General features: G+C 37.5%; 1 protein-coding gene across 2 annotated transcripts in view; it reads right to left on the reverse strand.

Moving 5' to 3' along the window:
- LOC128734449 (sorting nexin-8-like) overlaps nt 1-22119 on the reverse strand; it is a 29453-nt gene that overhangs the window by 3072 nt on the left and 4262 nt on the right. For both annotated transcript variants that reach the window (XM_053828656.1, XM_053828655.1), the window contains exons 2-3: nt 7432-7529; nt 7233-7324 (exon numbers count right to left, since the gene is read on the reverse strand). In XM_053828656.1, the coding sequence (XP_053684631.1) occupies nt 7233-7324; nt 7432-7529 (190 nt within the window). The remainder of the gene's footprint in view (nt 1-7232; nt 7325-7431; nt 7530-22119) is intronic.

Here is a 22119-nt window from a genome sequence, read left to right on the forward strand (position 1 = left end):
AAAGAAGGATCAAATCTTAGATAGTTGTTTAAGCCTAAGGCTTTGCTTTTTTTACCGTCACGAAAATATTAAGGATTTTGAACGCTAATAGCTCTGCCAATTGTGAATGAATTTTCATGGTTTAGATACCGATCGACGCAAAATCATGATAAAAATGCTAATTTTCTTAAAATATCCCCTCCGATTTATCGTATTTTCGCTTAAATTACGTATGTCCTGAATTCTGACAAAGAGCTACTTATGGACGCTCTTTCTAATATTTTATGAGAAACATTTGAAATTTAAAATTTTTTCTAAAACTAATGATTTTATTATAAATATTGTAAAACTAATAAAATCCAACAATTATGTACTAGGGTCAATTCACGCGAGGACGCGAGGTATGTTGTATCCGATAACCGTCTAATCGATCTTAAAGGATTTGAACCAAATTTTGTCAGATTTTTCGTTTTAGGTCAGAAAGAAAAAAAATCTAATTTGGTGCCGATTGGTCCTCTCCTCGCTGTTCCTTTCCTTACCTCCTTTTTTAAAGGAAAGACCCGTTTTGTCAAACCCTTTTATTTTCTTTTGCTTATAGGTATATTTGAAAATATTGGGGTTAGAAATTATTTTCATATTTTTATATTACAACCAGCTGACCCGACAAACTTCGTATTGCCACAAATTAAACTGTGTTGTACATAAATCGTGAATCTCGGATGACCTTTGTCACAATTTCGAGTTTTGCAAGTTTTTGAGGAGTTAATGGGTGGTTTAATATAAAAATTTTCCTCACAGTAACGTAGAAAACAACTCCCCCCATTGCTTAGCCTGGTAAAATAAAGCGGATAGCATTAAAATATTCGCCATGATTATATAACATTTCGCCGAATACCGTTTTGCGAAACACCACTTCTCGGTTGACCATAACGCGGAATATAGAGTTTCGTGGAATACCATTTCGCGAAAAACCTTACGCGGGATGTACCATTTCACGGGAAATCTTTTCGTGGAAATTACCATTTCGCAGGGGTGATCCTCTCCTTACTCGCTGTCGCTCGTTCGGACCCAATTGAAAGAAAGTAATAGAGGTCAGTAGACCTAGCAAAATAAATAAACCTAGATAGAGGTGAAATCTGTGGGCTGGCTACTCCCTCGCAGTGGCTGGCGCTTCTGACGGCGATCACCGGACACCGGCAACACTCACGGGCTGCGACCGTCTCGCCCTGAATCATCTAGTGTTACTATTGATAGTTTTTGGTGGTTTTGTTATTGACTAATGTTTTATGGAAGAGTCTAAAGTTTCTCGAGTTCGATTAGTTTTTGAGTTAAGCAAAAATTTCTGTTTTATTTGTATGAGATTCCTTATCCCCCTACCCCAGGGAGGATCAAACCATCATAAAAAAATTCCTGCCGCCAAAACCCACCGCATGCCAAATTTGGTTCCACTTGCTTGATTAGTTCTAGAGTTATGAGGAAATTTGTATTTCATTTGTATGAGAGCCCCCGCTTCTAAAGTGGGGAGGGGTCCTAATTCACTATAGAAAAAATTCTTGCCTACAAAAACCCTCACATGCCAAATTTGGTTCCATTTGCTTGATTAGTTCTCCAGTTATGAAAAATAATTGTATTTCATTTATATGAAAGCCCCCCCTCTTAAAGGGGGAGGAGTCATAAATCCCCTCCCAAATATGGGAGGGATCTCAATTCACCATAGAAAAAATTCTTGTCTCCAAAACACCCAAATGTCAAATTTAGTTTCATTTGCGTGATTAGTTCTCGAATTATGCAGATATTTGTGTTTCATTTGTATGGGAGCCACCCCTCTTAGTGGGGGGAGGGGTCTCTAACCATCATAAGAACCTTCCCTGGCCCCAAAAACCTCTACATGCAAATTTTCACGTCGATTGGTTCAGTAGTTTTCGATTCTATAAGGAACATCCCGACAGACAGACAGAAATCCATTTTTATAGATATAGATGTCTACTCCCATTGTCAGTTTCTCTCACGTTCCCCCCCCCCCCCCCAACCACTTGTAAGCCTGTCTTCTTCTCGATAATCCCAATAAATCGACACAAAGCCTTTTTACGTTTTTGAACCTCTCCCTTTTTAATGGTCACCCTATTCCACCTTTCAGAAATAAAACAACTTGTACAACTGCTATCGTTCCAAATGCAAGAAAAACGCACCCCTTTACCCATTTGAACCTTTCTCTTCCCTTATAAGAGACCGTATCCCTCTTTTAAGTCAACCCCCCCACTCGATGCTGATTCTTTTATGCTAAAAAACATGTGTTGGACAAACGATGTTGGATGAAGAACAGTCCAGAAGTTCCGGAGCTATGGCGGAACATGCATTCATACTCACGTTCCTCGTCCCCCTACATGTCGGTTCCTTCCCAGTCAGCTCCCCTTTTGTCACGTAGCTAATTATGCATCGGTTTGCTCAATGAAAATCGCTATATAGGAAACGAAACAAAGGTTTATTTACCACATATTCCTCCTCAGTGGAACCCTGCTCTTTTCTCAAAGTAAGTTGCACAACTGTAATTAAACTGTTGTTAAACCATGATTTTCAAACTTTATGTACTTTATGTTCATGTTTATGTTCATGAAAAAGGTACATAAAGTTCGAAAATCATGGTTTTCCAGGAGTGGCGTTTTATTCCGCCGTAGTTGTTCCACGCCGCACTGGAATGCTTATGTGTATGATCGTTTTTCGGCCATTTCCCGTGGTCGGATCGTTACAAATTTAGTATCAAAATAAGCGGAAAAGACTGCAGAATCAAAATCTGAAACAAAAAATTATGATTTTTTCAAAAATTTTAGTCGTTTATGTCCCCTTAAATGCAAGAGAAGCGCAACCCTTCTTACTTATTAGATCTCTACCTCCCCCCCCCCCTTGCTGATTCCCTAATGTCAAGAAACATGTGTGCCAAGTTTGATGAAGAATTGTTCAGGCATTTCGGAGTTATGGCCTCCCTCTCCCTGTTATGAGCCCCCCCCCCCTTTTATCAACCCCCTGAGTTCGAATTCCATTATACCAAGAAATAAGTGTGCCAAGTTTGATGAAGAACCGTCTAGGTGTTTCGGAGTTATGCCCTCCCCCCCCCCTCTTCTTATCAACTCCCCAGTGCTGATTCTATATCAAGGAATATGGGTGCCAAGTTTGTTCCCAAGTCTGGGAGTAGGTAGGTAATTAGTGTCAAGTTAAAACCCTGATTTAATCCACCTAGTGGTGAAAGGAACCTTTGTTATACGGTCTTATTTGCTATTTGAGATAGAAATCGACACGTTTGGTTTACATGAAATTTTTGGAAATTGAATAAGTTTACAAAATTTGAACCAAATAGAAGCACTTATAAATTTTGATAGTTCCTTTTCTCATGAAATTACTGTGTAAGTTGTTACTAATGAGGGTAAGTGCAAGTAAAAGTAAGTTGTAAGATGAAATATTATTCTTTAACATATACATTGCGTAATAAAGGACTAGTTTATAGGTTTTTGAACCATGCATAATTTCCTGTATTGCCATTCTATTTGATTCACAACAATAAAGTTTTCTCGAATAAATTTCATCAATTTTTATTAACCTGCGGTTACTCACGTTGTTGTATTTTGTACACCATGTGTAGGTTTTTGAATGCCATATTGTTATATAGTTACAAATCGTATATTACGTATACACTAACGTATATTCTTCAATAAACTTGTTATGAGCAAAATGTCAGAATTATTCAATGCATTATTACTTTAAATTGTTAGGAAAATAGATTAGCATAAACCGACATCACAGAAACGAAGCAAGTAGCATGAGAGGTGTACCGCAATTGGCCCCAACTGGAATTTTCTTTCGTTTCTTCATATGGAAAAATGGTGTCTGTGTGCCGCAAAACTACCAGCAAATGTAAAATGTTTAAAATGTATCCGTCTGCTGGTAGTCGAGTAATTCGGGGTCAAAATCAGGGTATTTTTTATAATCAAAGTTCTACAGTTCGTAAACAAGGAAACATAGAGGTATACTATGTTCAGCAAAGTTGTGTATTTTTATTATTTATACAACTTTGTAATACATGAAAAAGTCATACAACAATTACAAAAAGAGCTAAAATAGAAAAACTGATTTTTCAAATTCATATACCTTAAATAAGATCCTTCGTTGAAGAGATACAAGATTACTGTCTTCAGCAAAATTTCTTGTAATAATATGCTCTAAAACTTTGCAGAACACATCAATGTGTTATATTGAAACTGAAGGAAAATAATTTTTTTATTTCACTTTTAGGGGGATTAATCCAAATTCTACCAGACGATAGAGCTTTCAATTTCAAGAAACTCTTCCAAAGGTTCGATAAACTTAAAACCAAGTTTTCCTAGTCAAAACTCTAGTGCGCACGTTTTCTTTGGTTTTGGGCTATTGTGCGCGCGAGTAACTGTATTATAAAAGTTGGCGCGAGTGTTCGAAGGTTAATATCTTTTGACCGGTAAAACCAATTCTTATGAAATTTTGCATATATATTCGTAGTGTGAAAACCTCTCGTTTGATATTAAAATAATTGAAATTAGGTTATGTTTCTTGGTTAAAATCATTATAAATTATTGTTAATTTTGGTGTGGTGTATTGAATTACTCATAACTTTCAAATTAAACATCCAATCAAAAAACCATTCAATAGTGATCTATCCGGCTATATTACCTGCCAAATGAAACTAATAGCACGTAAATCGGTTTGGCCATCTCTGAGAAACAGGCGATCATTTTAACCTTGTCAAAACTGTTTTTTTAAGCATAACTTTTAAACCACTTGTTTGTTTTCAATAAAAATTGGTGTGAAGTTTAGCAATAGTAAGAGCTTTTATTTGGTACTAAGATCGATGAAATCGGTTATGTGGTTCCGGAGAAAATCGTGTCACGTAATTTTCACATTTTTGCTTATAACTTTCAAACTAAAAGTCAGACCACGAAACCATTTAATAGTGATATACTAGGTAAAAATACCTTTCAAATAAAAGTTATAGCAGACGAATCGGTTCAGCCATCTCCGAGAAATAGGCGATTGAAAATTGAAGCGCACACACATACACACACACACACACACACACACACACACACACACACAGACATTGCTCATTCGTCGAACCTGATCGATTGGTATATGTGACACGGCCCTCCGGGCCTCAGATCGACTTCGTGTTCTTCGACCAATTCCTAAACCTGTGTTATATTGTATAACAAAGGTAAAAAAATGAAAACTGGACAATTTGCTTCAAATATACAGTTCGAAATGGAGGCGACGTTTTAGAGCACCCGGGACAAGTGGGACCTATTAAAATAAGTGTTATAGAACACCACCAGCTCAGGAGCGTATATTCCGAAACTCTCATTGCCAGCATGCTAGATCGATTCGTGATGCGTTATTTTTTTTTAAAACATTCTAATCTTATTTCTATTGATATTCCTATATATTCGTACAACATTCCTAACAGTGCACTATACAGGAAAAATACTACCTGGAAAAATATTTTCACAGAATTCACGACGGTGGAAACTCTAAAGAAAGGTAAAAAAAATAGGTTCTACCTCACGAAATTTATTTTAAATATTTTATTTTTTTGTTTATCAATTTTTAATCTTTTGTGGTAGAAAATTTCACATTTATTTCATATTTTGATATATTTTTTTTAGGAACGGAAATTCAACAGATATTACAGTACCTCTGGAGAGTCAAATCGAAACACAGTGGTACAATCTATACTATACCCAATAGATAAACAGTTAGAAACTAAACTTGCATTTGCAACCTAATGTAATTTTTTTGCATCATTCAGAAGCGAATGCTTGAAAAAATATCATCTTATCCAATCCACTGTAACCACTTACAAACAAATCAATTAAAAAGCATTTATTGTGCAAACACTTCTCCGTTTTATGGTACCGTTTTCCCCATGCTTCTAAAAATACCACAAAAATAATACGGCGACAGCATATAAAGCGAAACTGATAACCGACGACATCATGTACTGCAACTATATTACACTGTTCAAATCGTTATCAAAGTATTGCTATTGCTACCTACCACCAAAGGGGGTAATACCTGTCAAATAAACACCGTCGATGAACTGGTATTTGCCTCCATTGATTACGGGACATCTCGAAATGCTCGAAATTTACTGCCACAGATTAGTCGTGTTAGTCGAGTCGGAAGATTGGTAAACCTGTTCGGAGAAATTGTTTTCTATCTGTCAATTGATAAAACTGCTGCATTCAGAAATTGTCGGAACGGAATATAAACGTCATATCAGCTCAAATGGAAAAATGTTGTTTAGAATAGCTTTTGTATTCTAAAGAATTCTCATTGAAAACGAAAAAACATAAAGAATTTAAAAATCAGTTTTAAACTCATCCTTCCGAGTGTGAAAATATCACTATTTTTTCTCATTATGCAACTGCCATACAGAGTATGTAAACGTAAATCAATCCCCGGGATGCAATCAGCAAACGAAATTCAATTCCAAGTGTGTTGCAGTACCTGAACAGAATCGTGAATTCACCCACCGCTTCGATATGGTAACGTTCGTTAACAAGTACTTAGCCGAAACAATCGCCGTATGACTGCAAATAGATACGTGTCGTACGAAATACCATGCGCATTGTGCTTGTGCAATGACTACATTGCCTGACTAGAATAAAGCGATTAACCGCATCGTTACCATCCAACGTGCTCTTGAGATACAGGCGCAAGTTTCGAGTCAGTGGGAAAAAATACTATTTGATTATTTTGACACAAAAATCTTTGTGAAAAATTCTCTGATTTTGATTTGAAATTGTTAAGCTCCAAGATTATATTATATACTTATTACATGATATGCATTTTTGGAGAAGACTACCTTGGCAGAAAAAAGTGCACGATGAACGACGTTCTCACGATGAATGCGTACTGCATGGTAGTAGGGTTGAGTAATTGATTGTGAATCAAAGAGTATAATTTTATACCCAATATTTTAGGAATCGATTGGATGTTTAAAAAAGCGATTTCAAATGAATATGGCTTAATGGACAGTAATTGCTAAAATAATGTGTGTATTTGGAATCGTGCAAATCGACTCAAATGCATCAGAACCTCAACGGACTAACGGCTGCGATGCGTCGTCGAATGTGAAGCGCTTAACATTTCAAGCCATTCAACCTTAGCGTTTCCATCAACGAACTAACTAACTAACCGCAGAATTAGCAAACTGGTTTTACTGAACTCACCGATAGGGGTATTTCTCGACCAGGTAATTGAACAGCGTTAAAAAGTCCTTGTAACGTCTGCGCACCACCGTATCGTAGGCCCTTGCCTTTATCTAGAATGAATATGGAACAAAAATAAATGCGGTTTCGCAATTAAAAACCTTCAACTGAACAATGAAACCAACTAATTATACTAGAAGATAGCGAACGTCTGGTTTACCTCATACTCTGAATACTTCAGAAAGATGCTTTTCTTCTCCGGGATTAGTGTTACCACTATAAGCGGTTGGCTTGGGCTTCTATCGGCAAGCTCGTCTCCTGCAAAAGAAAACACAACAGAACACAATTGTGTTATAATGTCTAACTACTCACAAAGCAAGGTTTTCTATTGAACACATTCAACCTTCAAACACAGTTTAGCTTCCAATAGTTATTCTTACAATCGATAGTTTGAACATTTCTGTTCGATCGCTTCAAGTTCATCGAAAATAATCCGACAGCTCGCACAATTGACTTCTACTGGACTCTTTGTAAACAAAAGGATTGTTTGGGAGAAGCGCTAATTTGCACACTTGTACACACTTATTTTGGGCTGTGATAACAGAATAAGTAAACCTGCCGCGATGGAGGAGCCGATCTGTTTGGATTGACTATTTTGGCTTTCGACTGCGACACACTGAAGTGAGCAAAAGCTACAAATAACTTTATACCTACCTTTTTCAACAGTTTGATTTCGATTTTTTGCAATAGATTTGAAGAAATAACAGGATAAAGTGAGCATGATTTCTAGTTTAAAGATAGTTCCTTTATAACGGTCACACAAATCACTACAAATTTGCCAATGCGTCTGCTTGCCAACAACGACAAAACAATTTATTCTTTAACGGGAAACTAGCAGTCATTAACTTTTCGTCGGAAAGCCGAATTGTGGAAGCAGTTCTTGGGCCCAAAAGCGGGATTCTGTTTGTAAAAATGTAAATACTGCATTCTTCTTGCCAATCTGAACACATCGAATATATTTTCATGAACAGAATTTTTTGTTTCAAACAAAAAAACTGCTTTTGAAATTGGCAGAATCGATGACGACTAATTTCACCTTAAAGCAGGGTTGGCATGCACAATTTGATTCGATTTTACTTTTTTAAGTGCCCGTTCTCGGCCAAGCATAATTTCAAAGAGATTGCTTGTCAGACGTAGTCTTTCATCAAGTTAGGAGAACATCCGTACAAAATAAACCAAAGTAAGTGCAACCTTAGTGGAGGTACATAGTACTGAACATTATTGGATTTCTCAGCCAAAATATTCTTTAGGTTTAAATAGTTATCCAAAATTGGCAGAATTTGTCTCGAGAACGGCGCAATCGATGATGGATGGTTGGCAAGTGGATACAATCTACAAAGATTTGTCGAAGACTTTTGATGTAATTAATATAGATGCGATTACAGCTGTGCTACGAAAAATACGGAATAGACGAAGTGAATCTGCAGTGGATAGGAACCGATCGTAATGTGTGAATATGCCAAGATCGATAAAAGCAAGTCAGTATTGTTTCCATGTTTGGTTTGATGTACCTCAGGGGAACCATCTTCTACCTTAGCTTTTCGTAATGATGATCGTAATAAATGAGCTTTCGAAACTTTTTCCTAATGTTCACGTCTTAATAGTTTCGAATTACTTGCAGCAGATCATCAGTTTTTGTGAACGGTTTGCTCTCAAAGAGAATATAGCGCAGCGCAGCGTGGTATCGTACATCCTAAAACAAAACAGGGGTATTCACGTAGCGCTTGCTATGCTGCTTAAACGGTGTATTCCGTTTATATACTGCCGCTATTCGCATTACAGTCCCAGTTTCTATGGAGATGGAACTGTTATGCGAGTAGCGGCAGCTTATACACTCATACGCAATATAGCAAGCTCTACGTGAATACCCTCCGTAAATTGTAAAAACTACTGTTAAAAACCTGATTTAATCCACCCAGTGGTGAAAGGAACCTTTGTTATACAGTCTTACTTGCAATTTGAGATAGAAATCGACACGTTTGGTTTACATGAAATTTTTGGAAATTGAATAAGTTTACAAAATTTGAACCAGATAGAAGCACAGAAGCACTTATAAATTTTGATAGTTTCTTTTCTCATGAAATTGCTGAGTAAGTTGTTACTAATGAGGGTAAGTGCAAGTAAAAGTAAGTTGTAAGATGAAATATTATTCTTTAACGTATACATTGCGTAGTAAAGGTCTAGTTAATAGATTATTGAACCATGCATAATTTCCTGTAACGCCATTCTATTTGATTCACAACAATAAAGTTTTCTTGAATAAATTTCATCAATTTTTATGAACCTTCGGTTACTCACGTTGTTGTATTTTGTACACCATATGTAGGTTTTTGAATGCCATATTGTTATATAGTTACAAATCGTATGTTACGTATATACTAACGTATATTCTTCAATAAACTTGTTATGAGCAAAATGTCAGAATTATTCAATGCATTATTACTTTAAATTGTTAGCAAAATAGATTAGCAAAATCCGACATCACAGAAACGAAGCAAGTAGCATGTGAGGTGTACCGTAATTGGCCCCAACTGGAATTTTCTTTCGTTTCTTCATATGGAAAAATGGTGTCTGTGTGCAGCAAAACTACCAGCAAATGTAAAATGTTTAAAATGTATCCATCTGTTGGTAGTCGAGTAATTCGGGGTCAAAATAAGGGTATTTTTTATAATCAAAGTTCTACAGTTCGTAAACAAGCAAACATAGAGGTATACTATATTCAGCAAAGTTGTGTATTTTTATTATTTATACAACTTTGTAATACCTGAAAAAGTCATACAACAATTACAAAAAGAGCTAAAATAGAAAAACTGATTTTTCAAACTCATATACAATAAATAAGATCTCTTCGTTGAAGAGATAGAAGGTTACTGTCTTCAGCAAAATTTCTTATAATAATATGCTCTAAAACTGCAGAACACATCAATGTGTTATATTGAAACTGAAGGAAAATATTTTTTTTATTTCACTTTTAGGGGGATTAATCAAAATTCAAATTCTACCAGACGATATTGCTTTCAATTTTAAGAAACTCTTCCAAAGGTTCGATAAACTTAAAACCAAGTTTTCCTAGTCAAAACTCTAGTGCGCTCGTTTTCTTTGGTTTTGGGCTATTGTGCGCGCGAGTAACTGTGTTATAAAAGTTGGCGCGAGTGTTCGAGGGTTAATATCTTTTGACCGGTAAAACCAATTGTTATGAAATTTTGCATATATATTCGTAGTGTGAAAACCTCTCGTTTGATATTAAAATAATTGAAATTAGGTTAATTATCTTGGTTAAAATCATTATAAATTATTGTTAATTTTGGTGTGGTGTATTGAATTACTCATAACTTTCAAATTAAAGATCCAATCAAAAAACCATTCAATAGTGATCTATCCGGCTATATTACCTGCCAAATGAAACTAATAGCACGTAAATCGGTTTGGCCATCTCTGAGAAACAGGCGATCATTTGAACCTTGTCAAAACTGGTTTTTTAAGCATAACTTTTAAACCACTTGTTTGTTTTCAATAAAAATTGGCGTGAAGTTTAGCAATAGTGAGAGCTTTCATTTGGTACTAAGATCGATGAAATCGGTTATGTGGTCCCGGAGAAAACCGTGTCACGTAATTTTCACATTTTTGCTTATAACTTTTAAACTAAAAGTCAGACCACGAAACCATTTAATAGTGATATACTAGGTAAAAATACCTTTCAGATAAAAGTTATAGCAGACGAATCGGTTCAGCCATCTCCGAGAAATAGGCGATTGAAAATTGAAGCGCACACACATACACACATACACACACACACACACACACAGACATTGCTCATTCGTCGAACCTGATCGATTGGTATATGTGACACGGCCCTCCGGGCCTCAGATCGACTTCGTGTTTTTCGACCAATTCCTAAACCTTTGTTATATAGTATAACAAAGGTAAAAATGAGTAAAAATAGATAGTGAGTTCACCTTCGTTCGCCATCTTGCAAAGATAGTCACAAAGGCAAATTCACCGTTAGGCTTCATCGAACGCCTCAGTCGAGAACTGAATGACCCCTATACACAAGGGTACGTTTCGCGTAAAAAAACTGCGTAAATTCCGATTTCTGCATTTCTTGGGTTGCGTCGAGAATTGCCCAGCAAAATCATTAGTAACAGTGACACCAACTTTCAAGCGGCGGAACGCATTTTACGAAAGCAGATTGGCTAAGAACTTTCCGAAACGTTTACGGTGATGCTTGGGAAAGGTTGGTGTGGTCTGTCAAATCGAATATGAAGGATGCTTATATGAGGGAAAATCAAGCAATTAAACAATGAGACGTATTTAATGTAACTATAATAAAATTTCGTGCTCGATTACTACGAAAAGGTTGAATCTTTTGTGATAAGTAACTTGGTCCCGATGTGTTAACTACTTTAAACACCGTCAAACAAATACGTACTTACTAATAATACGTACGTAATAATACTTACTTTCCGATTCGTGCCCTTTGAACTCACTAAAAAGCGATTATTAAAGCATTTTATTCAAATTCGCAACTGACTGATCTTAAATTCGTCGTACCGTTTTAAAATCCGTTCATCAAAATTTTTCGTCGTCCGAACTGAAAATCACAATAATGTTTACGAAGCTAGCGCGCATGTATTTGTGTAGGACGGCATGACAAATGTTATTCTGCAAAATTTCTGCAGGTCATGCAAGCTTTCCCGGCTGCAGGATAACGACAATGCGTTACGTGAGTCATTTTCATTTTATGAATGACGGAAATTGAAACGATTAGTCGACATTTTCTTCTTCGTCATACGAAAAAACGTAGAAAATTTGTCTGCTATGAATTCTGCTAATGAAAAATGGCATTTAATTAAATCTCAGCTCACTTTGATTGATCGTGTATGATAGTCAACAAACTAAAATATTAGGGAATAACTAATTTTGGATTGTGTGTCATAAATATCGCTGATAATTTTAATAATTTGTGTTGGATAGGATGGGAATAGGCAATTACGACGAAGCAGCAACATACCGTAATTAAAAAAATCTGAGAATGGGCAGTTTATGTTGAAGATGTGTAACAAGTGAATATCTCGACAATCCCAACACCCAGCGCACACAACTGTTTAGAGCGACGCGCATTCTCCAAATTAATTTGATAGAAGCATTTAATAATAGTTCTGATCCATGCATTAAAAGAAGCAATAATAAAGTTTCCAAAACCTTAATTTTATAGCTATTAGGAAGAATGGAGGAAGCTATTTTTAAAAGACGTAAATCCGCGTAGATTTTTCAGGATTGTTGATTAACGTCGCTATCCCATTCAAGGGGTATGAAATGAGGAAGGAATCTAGGAAAAAGCGCCCAACATAGCTCTAACCATCCCAAGTTTCTACCAAGCACCTCCACGTGGCCATACCTGGTAATAGTACAATTTGTATAATTGAGTAACCAAGCAAGGAGATGCGGGTCGTGTGGTTTTCAGTTCCTAACCTTACAACTGTAGGTTTAGGTAACCTTTAAACCACACGAGTTTATTTTCAAGTGTTAAGATACCTCGGGGCAAGTGGGAATACGGGGTAAGTGGGAACGGAGCTCATAACTCTCTTCAACCTCATTTTCTCCAACCAAACTTTTCTAGAAATGAAAGATACAACTCAAACGCATATATTAAAATTATAGATTATTTATAACAGGCATTCCAAACATCAAAATTGGACTTTCAATTTAAGCGTTATTTTCAATTTGGACGCACCTTTCTATAAATGATATTTTGGCCACAGACTTTACGACAAAGTACATGTTTTTCTGACAGTAGGTAAACATAATCAGTGTATTAACAAATTACACCCGAAAACTAGTTGTAAAGCTTTAAAATAAAACCAAAAAGGACTAAACCAAGGGGCCCCAAGAAAGAAGCCCATATGCACAGCTTGTGAGGGAACAAACAGTTTGGTTACATTTTGGTTACACCTAAACGATGTTAATTGAATTTGGAAAGTCAAATTTGATATAATAAAACAAATCTGCAACTGGAATTAAAACAATAAAGTGTTGTGGTTATTATAACGTAACTAGTAATGGGCGATGTCACATCGATAAATCGAAACATCGATGTTCCAGCATCGATTTTCCGATGTTTCGATTCGATGTGAGCTTACAGGAAAATCGGTCACATCGATGTTAGTTTTTCGATTCAAATCGATGTCCCGATAAAATTAATCCGTTGAAATCAGGACAACTCAGAATGGCGCAATTCACGCAGTTGTTGTTTCTATAGTTTTTTTGTGCGTTGCTGTTTCTATAGTTTTTTTGTGCTAAAATCCTGCTTTTTTGTAGAAGTATGAATATTTTGCTAAATTCTATCGGAACTTCGCATATGTGCGAACCGACAGACCGGACTATTAATGAGAATGGCGAGAAGGTACAACACCATGCCGTCACTTTGTTTTATTTTTTACAACAATATATATTCATTTAGTTAAAGTCAGAAAAAATCAGGATTTTTTTTCAATATCAGCCAAAAAATAAGGGTTTGTCAGCATATCAGTAAATACGCAAAAAAGTCGGAATAATGCTGAATAATTAGGAGCATCGGCCGTTCCGTTTCCTTCATTTGCCAACATCGAACATCGATTCAATTAACATCGATGTCTCACACTCGATTTAATCGATGTGCCGATGTTTTTGAGACTACTGACATCGATTCAAAAACATCGATTATTTTTGTTTCGATGCCCAATACTAAACGTAACTATCTCTTATGAGTAGCTCTACCGAATTGGGCATGGTTAAACAAACAGAACGAGCTTTTCGAGCTATAAAACAATGGTTAATCCTAAATTACGTCTCGCAAGAATTGGATACAACGACATATTCAACTACATTTCATTACAATAATGCTTTACAGCGTAATGGCTCACGATCTGTGTTTTATATAAATTATAAAGTCGCCCGTTGTGATCTGATTTTGTTACGCTATTTTTGAATGAACCCTTCGTACAAATATTGTTTTTGATTGCTTCTTGCAATGCTTTAACATTGCTGTATATTAACTTACACAATTTACTATTATTTTATGCTTTTTAATCAAATTTGAATATAGGTCGCCATAATTTTGAAAATTCTCCTCCAGATTCATTTCATGTAAATTGATAGGCCTCTTTCGTAATTAATCCTTCGAAGTGATACGAAGAATTTTGAAATAATCATAGGTATAGATAACACAGTGGAATAAACACTAACTATGCATTTTTTAGGTCCCACTTGCCCCGGTGTACCTTATATTATTTATATTATATTATTTAAACTAATTATTATATTATATTATTTAAACTAATATTTTTGGTAGTATAATCTATTTTTAGAAGTAAAATAAGGCGCTATATCCTTGGCCAATTGCAGCCTGGCTTCTGGTCTAAATGCCATTAGTTCATCCCCGAGGGTCCGGAGTATCACTTAACCTTTATTAGCAAAGATACTAACAACGACTGTAAATAAATTATTATCTATATGGGAACATATGGGAAGCAAACCAATCACGAAGCGAGGATTGCCAGTTGGACAATGCTTCATTATTTTCTATTGTTGATTTTTCGGAATGACACCCTATCTCAAACCTTGCCGTAAGACGTAGCCCTACGTCAAAAACTGGTTCAAGAAAGTTTAGGAAAAATTTATGTGAAATAATGTTTTGCAAGTGTTCTATAAGAGACGAGTTTCTATAACACAAGCAGCTGCTTGGAGCGCCACTTCGAGGAGGCACCATTTCGCCTACATTAAAAAACTGTAGCATTAAATAAATAAGTGGTAAATATAAAACTTTCTTTCCTCTCCTTTAGCAGCATAAAACCAGGATGGCAAGTGGTGTAATTAGAGTTACTCTTCGCTGTATTGGGTCCTGGGTTATTTGTCGCCAATTCGTTGAGCATCTCGACACAAGCAAATCGGCTTCGACCTGGTCGAGCAATCTAGTAAGTTGGGTTTTTCTTTTTCTAAAGGCTCTCATACGCGAACATGTTGGCCGAAAATTTTGGTGAATTCATGTTCGGTCAACACTCTCGCCTGTGTATGAGCGCCACAAACCAAGCAGGCAAAAGAAGACGTTGGGCTTGTCGCTCAACCTGAATGACCCGCCACTATTTTATTTGTTTCCAGCCTAACATATGCGTACGTGTATGAGGCCCTTAAGGCCGATGAAGGTCTAAAAGAGAACAGGTTCACTCATCCAGTATTCTTGCGACGTGATCGACTCATTGTACTCTCCCAACTTTCGACAAGTGTACTTTGAGAATCATTCCAAGTAGTGCCTGCAGTGTATGGTTCATACGCCAACGCCATTCTTCGCTTTCCGTTTGCACTCCAGCTCGTCCTGACGATAATCTATTCGCAACAAAACATAACAATCAAAACACTGAGATAAACGTGGTGGGAAAGTGACATTAAATTTTCGGGAGAGATTTTCTAATCTCTTCAGAATCCGCAATCAGCAGATTCATCTTCGATGAAGTAGCAAGGTATGAGGACGAAGTTTCTGAAGTAACAGGAAATATAAACTTTTCCGTTTTTGAAGGTTTATCATTCTAATAATGGGTTTCAAGAAACCGACAATTATTCAAAAGAAATGACGGTTGACTGTGACCAGTGTTACGCACTTGTGTGGGCTAATTTTCTCACCCACGCGTACTAGTTCTAATGGACACACCGTCATAAGCATTCCTTTCAGACTCCCGCTCTTGTTTATTCATGCACTGCAACGACTTTTGCGAGTGTGCCACAGCCAAGGTCGTCGCTCTCACACACAGCCTGAGCAACTGATTCCGATCACGTGCGTGTAGAATCGAGGGCGTGAGATAAAGAAGAAAACAAAAAGTAATGCAAAATCTGTATCCCAGTGTGCCGCTAGCTCTCACGGGCAGCTGGCTGCTCATGAGTTGTTTGCCACGTAAGTGGTTATGCAGAAAGACGCTACGAGACTGTGCGTTTACGAGTGTGTAGGTAGTAGAATGTCGGCACACAGCAACGTCCGGCGTTTTTCGTTTGTTCTGGGGGCGCCATTTTGAGAATTTGCGTTGAGCGATAAATTGGCTAATTTTTACTATCACATCATATCATCATATTTTTACTATTTTTACCAAATTTTTACTATCCGACAGATCTTGCAGAAATGATGTGTTTCGTACGCATCTCTGGGACACTCTCGAGTCCCTTCGAGACGCGACGAGGGTTGAGACAAGGTGACGGTCTATTCTGCATGCTGTTCAACATCGCTCTTGAGGGGGTGATCCGACGAGCGGGCATCGAAACGAGAGGCACGATTTTTACCAAGACTAGCCAGGCTTTGCAGATGACTTCGATATCATTGCCAGGAACTTTGCGACGGCGGAGGCAATCTACGCCAGACTGAAAGCGGAGTCTAAATTGGGCTAAAAATAAATGCGTCGAAGACCAAATACATGAAAGGAAGAGGCTCAAAGGAAACAAATGTGCGCCTCCCGCGGACGGTAACCGTTAACGGCGACGAACTAGAAGTGGTAGAAGAGTTCGTGTATTTGGGATCGCTGGTGACCGCGGACAACAACACTAGTAAGGAGATCCAGCGGCGCATCCAAGCGGGAAAACGGGCCTACTTTGCCCTTCGTAAAACGCTACGATCAGGAAGCATACGCCGCCGCACGAAGCTAACAATGTACAAAACCATTATTAGACCGGTAGTTCTTTATGGACTTGAAGCCGTGACGCTGCTTACGAAGGACATACGCGCCCTTGCCGTGTTTGAGCGGAAAGTGCTGCGGACGATATTTGGCGGAGTACAAACTGAAAGCGGAGAGTGGCGGAGGCGTATGAATCACGAGCTACAGGCACTGCTTGGGGAGATTCCCATCGTACATCTAGCGAAAGTTAGCAGGCTACGGTGGGCCGGACATGTCGTAAGTATGCCGGACGACTGTGCGACGAAAATAGTCCTCTTCAACAACCCCACCGGCACCAGGAACAGGGGGGCCCAAAGTGCATGATGGCTCGACCAGGTCGAGAGCGATTTGCAACTTCTGAGACGACTAGGAAATTGGCGACGAGTGGCCGGAGTTGAATGGAGACGAGTGCTTGAAACAGCACGAGCCACCCCGGCTCTATGCTGCTGAAGAAGAAGAAGATAAATTGGCTAGCGCCGGCCCTGCTTACAAGGTTCAAGAGGGCCTTTGAAAATATTCTTGAGTTTCATAAAAGTTTCATGGCCGTTTAACACAGTTTTGTAAAAGTAAAAGTTTAGGCTCGGTTTTAAGGAGCAAATGCTGAAAACATTTCCAAATGCACCTTAAAATTAAATTTGTTACTTGATATATACAATCAGAAATCGGATTGCAACAATCACTTTGTCATTTTGTAGATAAGACCCAACATTCCACATCCATTGGTGGTATGATATCCCCAACTAGGCAGACAAAGTCTGCTGATAGCTAGTAGTTCATTCAGCAGGTTAAACTCAGACCCACAATTTTCCGTATGATGTAGAGGCTGATGTATGAATCCGATTCATGTCGACAATAAGCACCGTGACGATATGACTGACATGTACATTACACACTCCATTCACAAGTGTCTTTGAAGGAGGTTTGTTTTCGTTTTTTATACCCGCCCACCGGTGTTGCACTGGGTACTAGGGTGAACTACATGGCTAAAGGTAATTAGTCAAATGAATATCTGGAAGTAAGACTGGTTTATGTTATATAATGACGATACAGCGATGCAGTTTCTTGATCGTGCAGGGAATTTTTCCATGTAATTACATTGTTGTCTTTGCTTCAAGCTTTCCGTGGACCGACCAAATACGGTTCAATCGAATCAGCCCCATATTATTTAGCTGACATATTCAAAAATCAATAAACTGTAAATTTGATACTTTGTGTTTAACAAAATCATTTTACTCCCAGCTGCTTTCCAATACATCTGTCGTAGTTGAAACGATTACAGAACACTCAATAGGTATATGAAAGTGTTATTAATTTGTTCCATTCAGCAAAACGCAACATGTTTTTCTAAACATCAGAAATTCGGAAGTGGGTCGCAAGAACGTCACAACAGTACGGTTGGTAGTTATGTTATGTACATATAGCATCATAAAGTGCCAGCTGGTAATAAATTAACGCATCATTTCGCAAGGTAACTTGACTAGCTATAGTCGACGTAGTCAGCAATTTGACATTTTCAATTGCTACATTCTCACGTGACCAAAAGTAGTCTCGCTTGCACTTTGTCGCGGTGAACAGTTGCTTGCTAGCGGCAGGTCGTCACCAGCGGTATAATCAGTCTGATCGTACAGGGACCGGTATGATCACTTAGTACCTACGTATACCGGATGAAACCCGTAGAGTGCGGTTTGAAGCTTGCCAACTTTTACACAGGAAGGGGTTCTTGGTGTTCTTAACCTGTCCCTATCTGGTCATCAGCAATTAATGTTTGCGTCAGCTCATGTTAATAAGGTTCGAAAATAATTGTCAATTCCAGTTGTATACAGTTGCGAACGTTTGTTGAATATTTTAAATATTTTTTCGTTGGCAGTAACCTGGTGGAACTAACCTGAGAGTACTAACGCGTATCGCTTAGCTGTTGATCTGAACAGAAAGGTTGAGTAAAAAAGATTTATCGAAGCTTACGTAATCTTATCAGAACAGCACCTTATGAGGGCATCAGATGTGATAGCTATCACAGTTTTCTTCGCTTAATTCTCTCCGAAAGCCCTTGGGAAGCAATCCGGCTTCATTATTCGCTCATTATCATAAACTTAAGCTAATTGTACAACTTATATCAGCGGAAAGCTTTACCTAGCGTTGGCCGATAAGATATGGGCTGTCTTCTATCGGAGGCATTTACAGCCCTGACCCACGCTATCAATAGCGTCTCTGCGCGCTTCACGCGCTTTCGGTACCGACTTTCCCTCGCTCAAAGAGCCGTGCAATTTTCATTCTATTACGCAGATTGATAGATGTAAATAATAGAAACGACTAGAAACAAATGCGTTGCTAGTATGAATAACTTCGTGATTGATTACGGCTCAAAACGGCAGTTGAATGACATTTATTGAATATTTCAATGTTTGAAACAATAATTCACCATCGCCCACGTTTGTTAGCGCGTTCAGTATCTGAGTCTAAATTATTTGATTCACACTTGGATTAGCTGTCGTTGCCAATCGACAGATAAAAGGTTGTACAAATAAATATGGATTAAGCCACTGGAATCAAGCGTCGGATTTAATTTAAAGGTACCGTCGAACGAGCGTAAACATTAACAAAATGCCAAGCTTTTTGTTGTGCCCATTAAGCATGACTAAACGCTGGGGATTCCAACGGAAATGGCCACTAGAACTTTAATTATCATTTAACAGTTATTTAACGATAATGGCGATTTAATATATTTCGCAGGCTGTTGAAAATATTTTGTTTCGTCCAACAATGGCACTCACTGGAGAGACATTAGAGCAAACAAAAGGATGTGTGAATTTAAATTTAATCTGTCGAGTATCGACGATCGATAATAAATGAATGAGTTCGATTTCAATGGATCTCAACGTATGGGCTACGATGCGAATGCAAAACCAAAACAGACAGGCTATATGAATTACTAAATAGTGTCTGAAGCGAGTCAGTGAAGTGCATTGTAATGTTCGATAATGAATCTATTCTCTCGGGCAAGGTTTTTTTATGTACATCGTGGCATATTACTCCAATAATGAGAGGGAATTGTTGTTAGTGCTAGCTAAACGTTTATGTTCTATGGCAACGCACCTGATGTGGTTACAAAGATTTTCCTTTCTTATAATTGCGTTTAATACTTTCCCATTACTATTAAGGGAAAGTAGTCAACAGTGAGGCAGTATATGAAAGTAATAAACGAGAACAAATTGGAAACGAATTCCTGTTAGTTCTATTATAATTTACTATCGTCACGTATACGCGTATTTCAGCTACGACTTTAAGTCTTCTTCAGTGTATCACAGAAACTCGTCACACGCTGAACAAAGTTAAAAGGCGCAGCTGAAATACGCGTATACGACACGATGGTAAACTATAGTAGAACTAAAATGAATTCGTTTCCAATATAGTTTTCAATATAGTAGGGTATGTTGCTGCTTCATCGTAATTGCATATTCCCGCCCTATCCAACACAAATTATGAAAAATATCAGCGATTTTTATGACACACATTGCAAAATTAGTTATTCCCTAATATTTTAGTTTGTTGCCTCTCATACGCGATCAATCAAAGTGAGCTGAGATCTATTTAAATGCTTTTTTTTTTCATTAAAGAATTCCTAGCAGCCAAATTTCCAACATTTTTTCGTGCGACGAAGAAGAAAATGTCAACTAATCGTTTCAATTTCCGTCATTCATAAAATGAAAATTACTCACGCAACGCATTGTTGTTATTCTGCAGCCGGGAAAACTTGCATAACCTACAGAAATTTTGCAAAATAACTTTTGTCATGCGGTCCTACACAAAAACATGCGCGCTAGCTTCGTGAACATTATCGTGATTTTTAGTTTGGACGATGAAAAATTTTGATGGACAGAAGTCAGTTGCGTAATTTCAATCAAATGCTTTATTAATCGCTTTTTAGTGAATTCAAAGGACACGGATCGGAAGGTAAGTGTGTTTGAGTCAAATCAGTAGCAGAGCTTTTGTAGTATTCATTAAATTCACCTAAGAAATGATGAAAATTAGAGTGGCTTTCCTTACTACGACGGGAATTAGAAATAAACCCTATATACGGTAGCAATTGTCGGTCAAACGTCATCCGACACAAGCCTACCCATCTCCCATCCGTCACCCAAAGAACGCTGATCCACCAAGCCCAAGGAATATAAATAAATTTCGTTTTCGCTTCCATATATGTAACGTAACTTCGATGTAGCGTAACGAAAATAAAAGTAAAGTTGCTTTATACCGAGATATTACTGTACTCGATTTGACAAACCGAAATGCAGTCTTTAGTCGAACTCACTAAAAATATAGGTTTGAAATTCTGTCAATTGAGTTCGATATTCTTGATTTTTTTTATGATTTTTCAATTTAAGTATAACTTCTAATATAGAAATACTAAAATATCTACAAGTACCTGTATCTCTCAAATAGAATCCAGAGCGCAAATCGATGCTGTGACACCATATTAAGGCCGTGTTTGACACAGTAGATTTTGCAAAAGCTTTCTAAACTGCGTATATCAGATAGACTGACTTTATAGTTGAGCTCATATCTTACAAACCATATTTTACTTGTCAGGATGGCTTCCACAGATTAACGTGCATTCAGTAACACTTCTGGTATCCCACAAGGCAGTAGTTTGCGGCCTTTTCCCCTTGTACTTTAACGACATTGCCATTTTGCTGGGTTCCGGATGCGGATGCGACGATCTAAAAATCTATTTAGTTGTAAAATCTGTCAACGATTGCCAACGATTGCAAAGAGGTTGTTGTTATAAGAAATTTCACAAATTTTGATTTTGAAATTTATAGGAAACTCACTAATACTAAACTGATGAAACCTATCACGTCCAACAACTCATTTCAAAACAAAATGCTTCTTTTCACCACATGATTCACCGCGTGGAAACTCTTCCACACTTCTGAGTAAGGAAAGAAAAGAGACTTAAAACATATTTTCGAGATCGCCAGGTTGAATGGTTATTAGAAGGAAACCTTCCCAGCCGCTTTGAAAAAAAAATGAAACTATTACTCACTATTACTTACTCTAACGACCCTAATTCCTACAACAGAAAAAGGTGAATCTGAAAATAACCAGCTCCAAACACGATTAAGATCAATAAAAGATCCTATTGGTAACTTAAGCAAAGCAGTAGTCTACAAAATTTT

Source organism: Sabethes cyaneus, chromosome 2, assembly GCF_943734655.1.
Source record: "Sabethes cyaneus chromosome 2, idSabCyanKW18_F2, whole genome shotgun sequence".
NCBI classification, from domain to species: Eukaryota; Metazoa; Arthropoda; class Insecta; order Diptera; family Culicidae; genus Sabethes; species Sabethes cyaneus.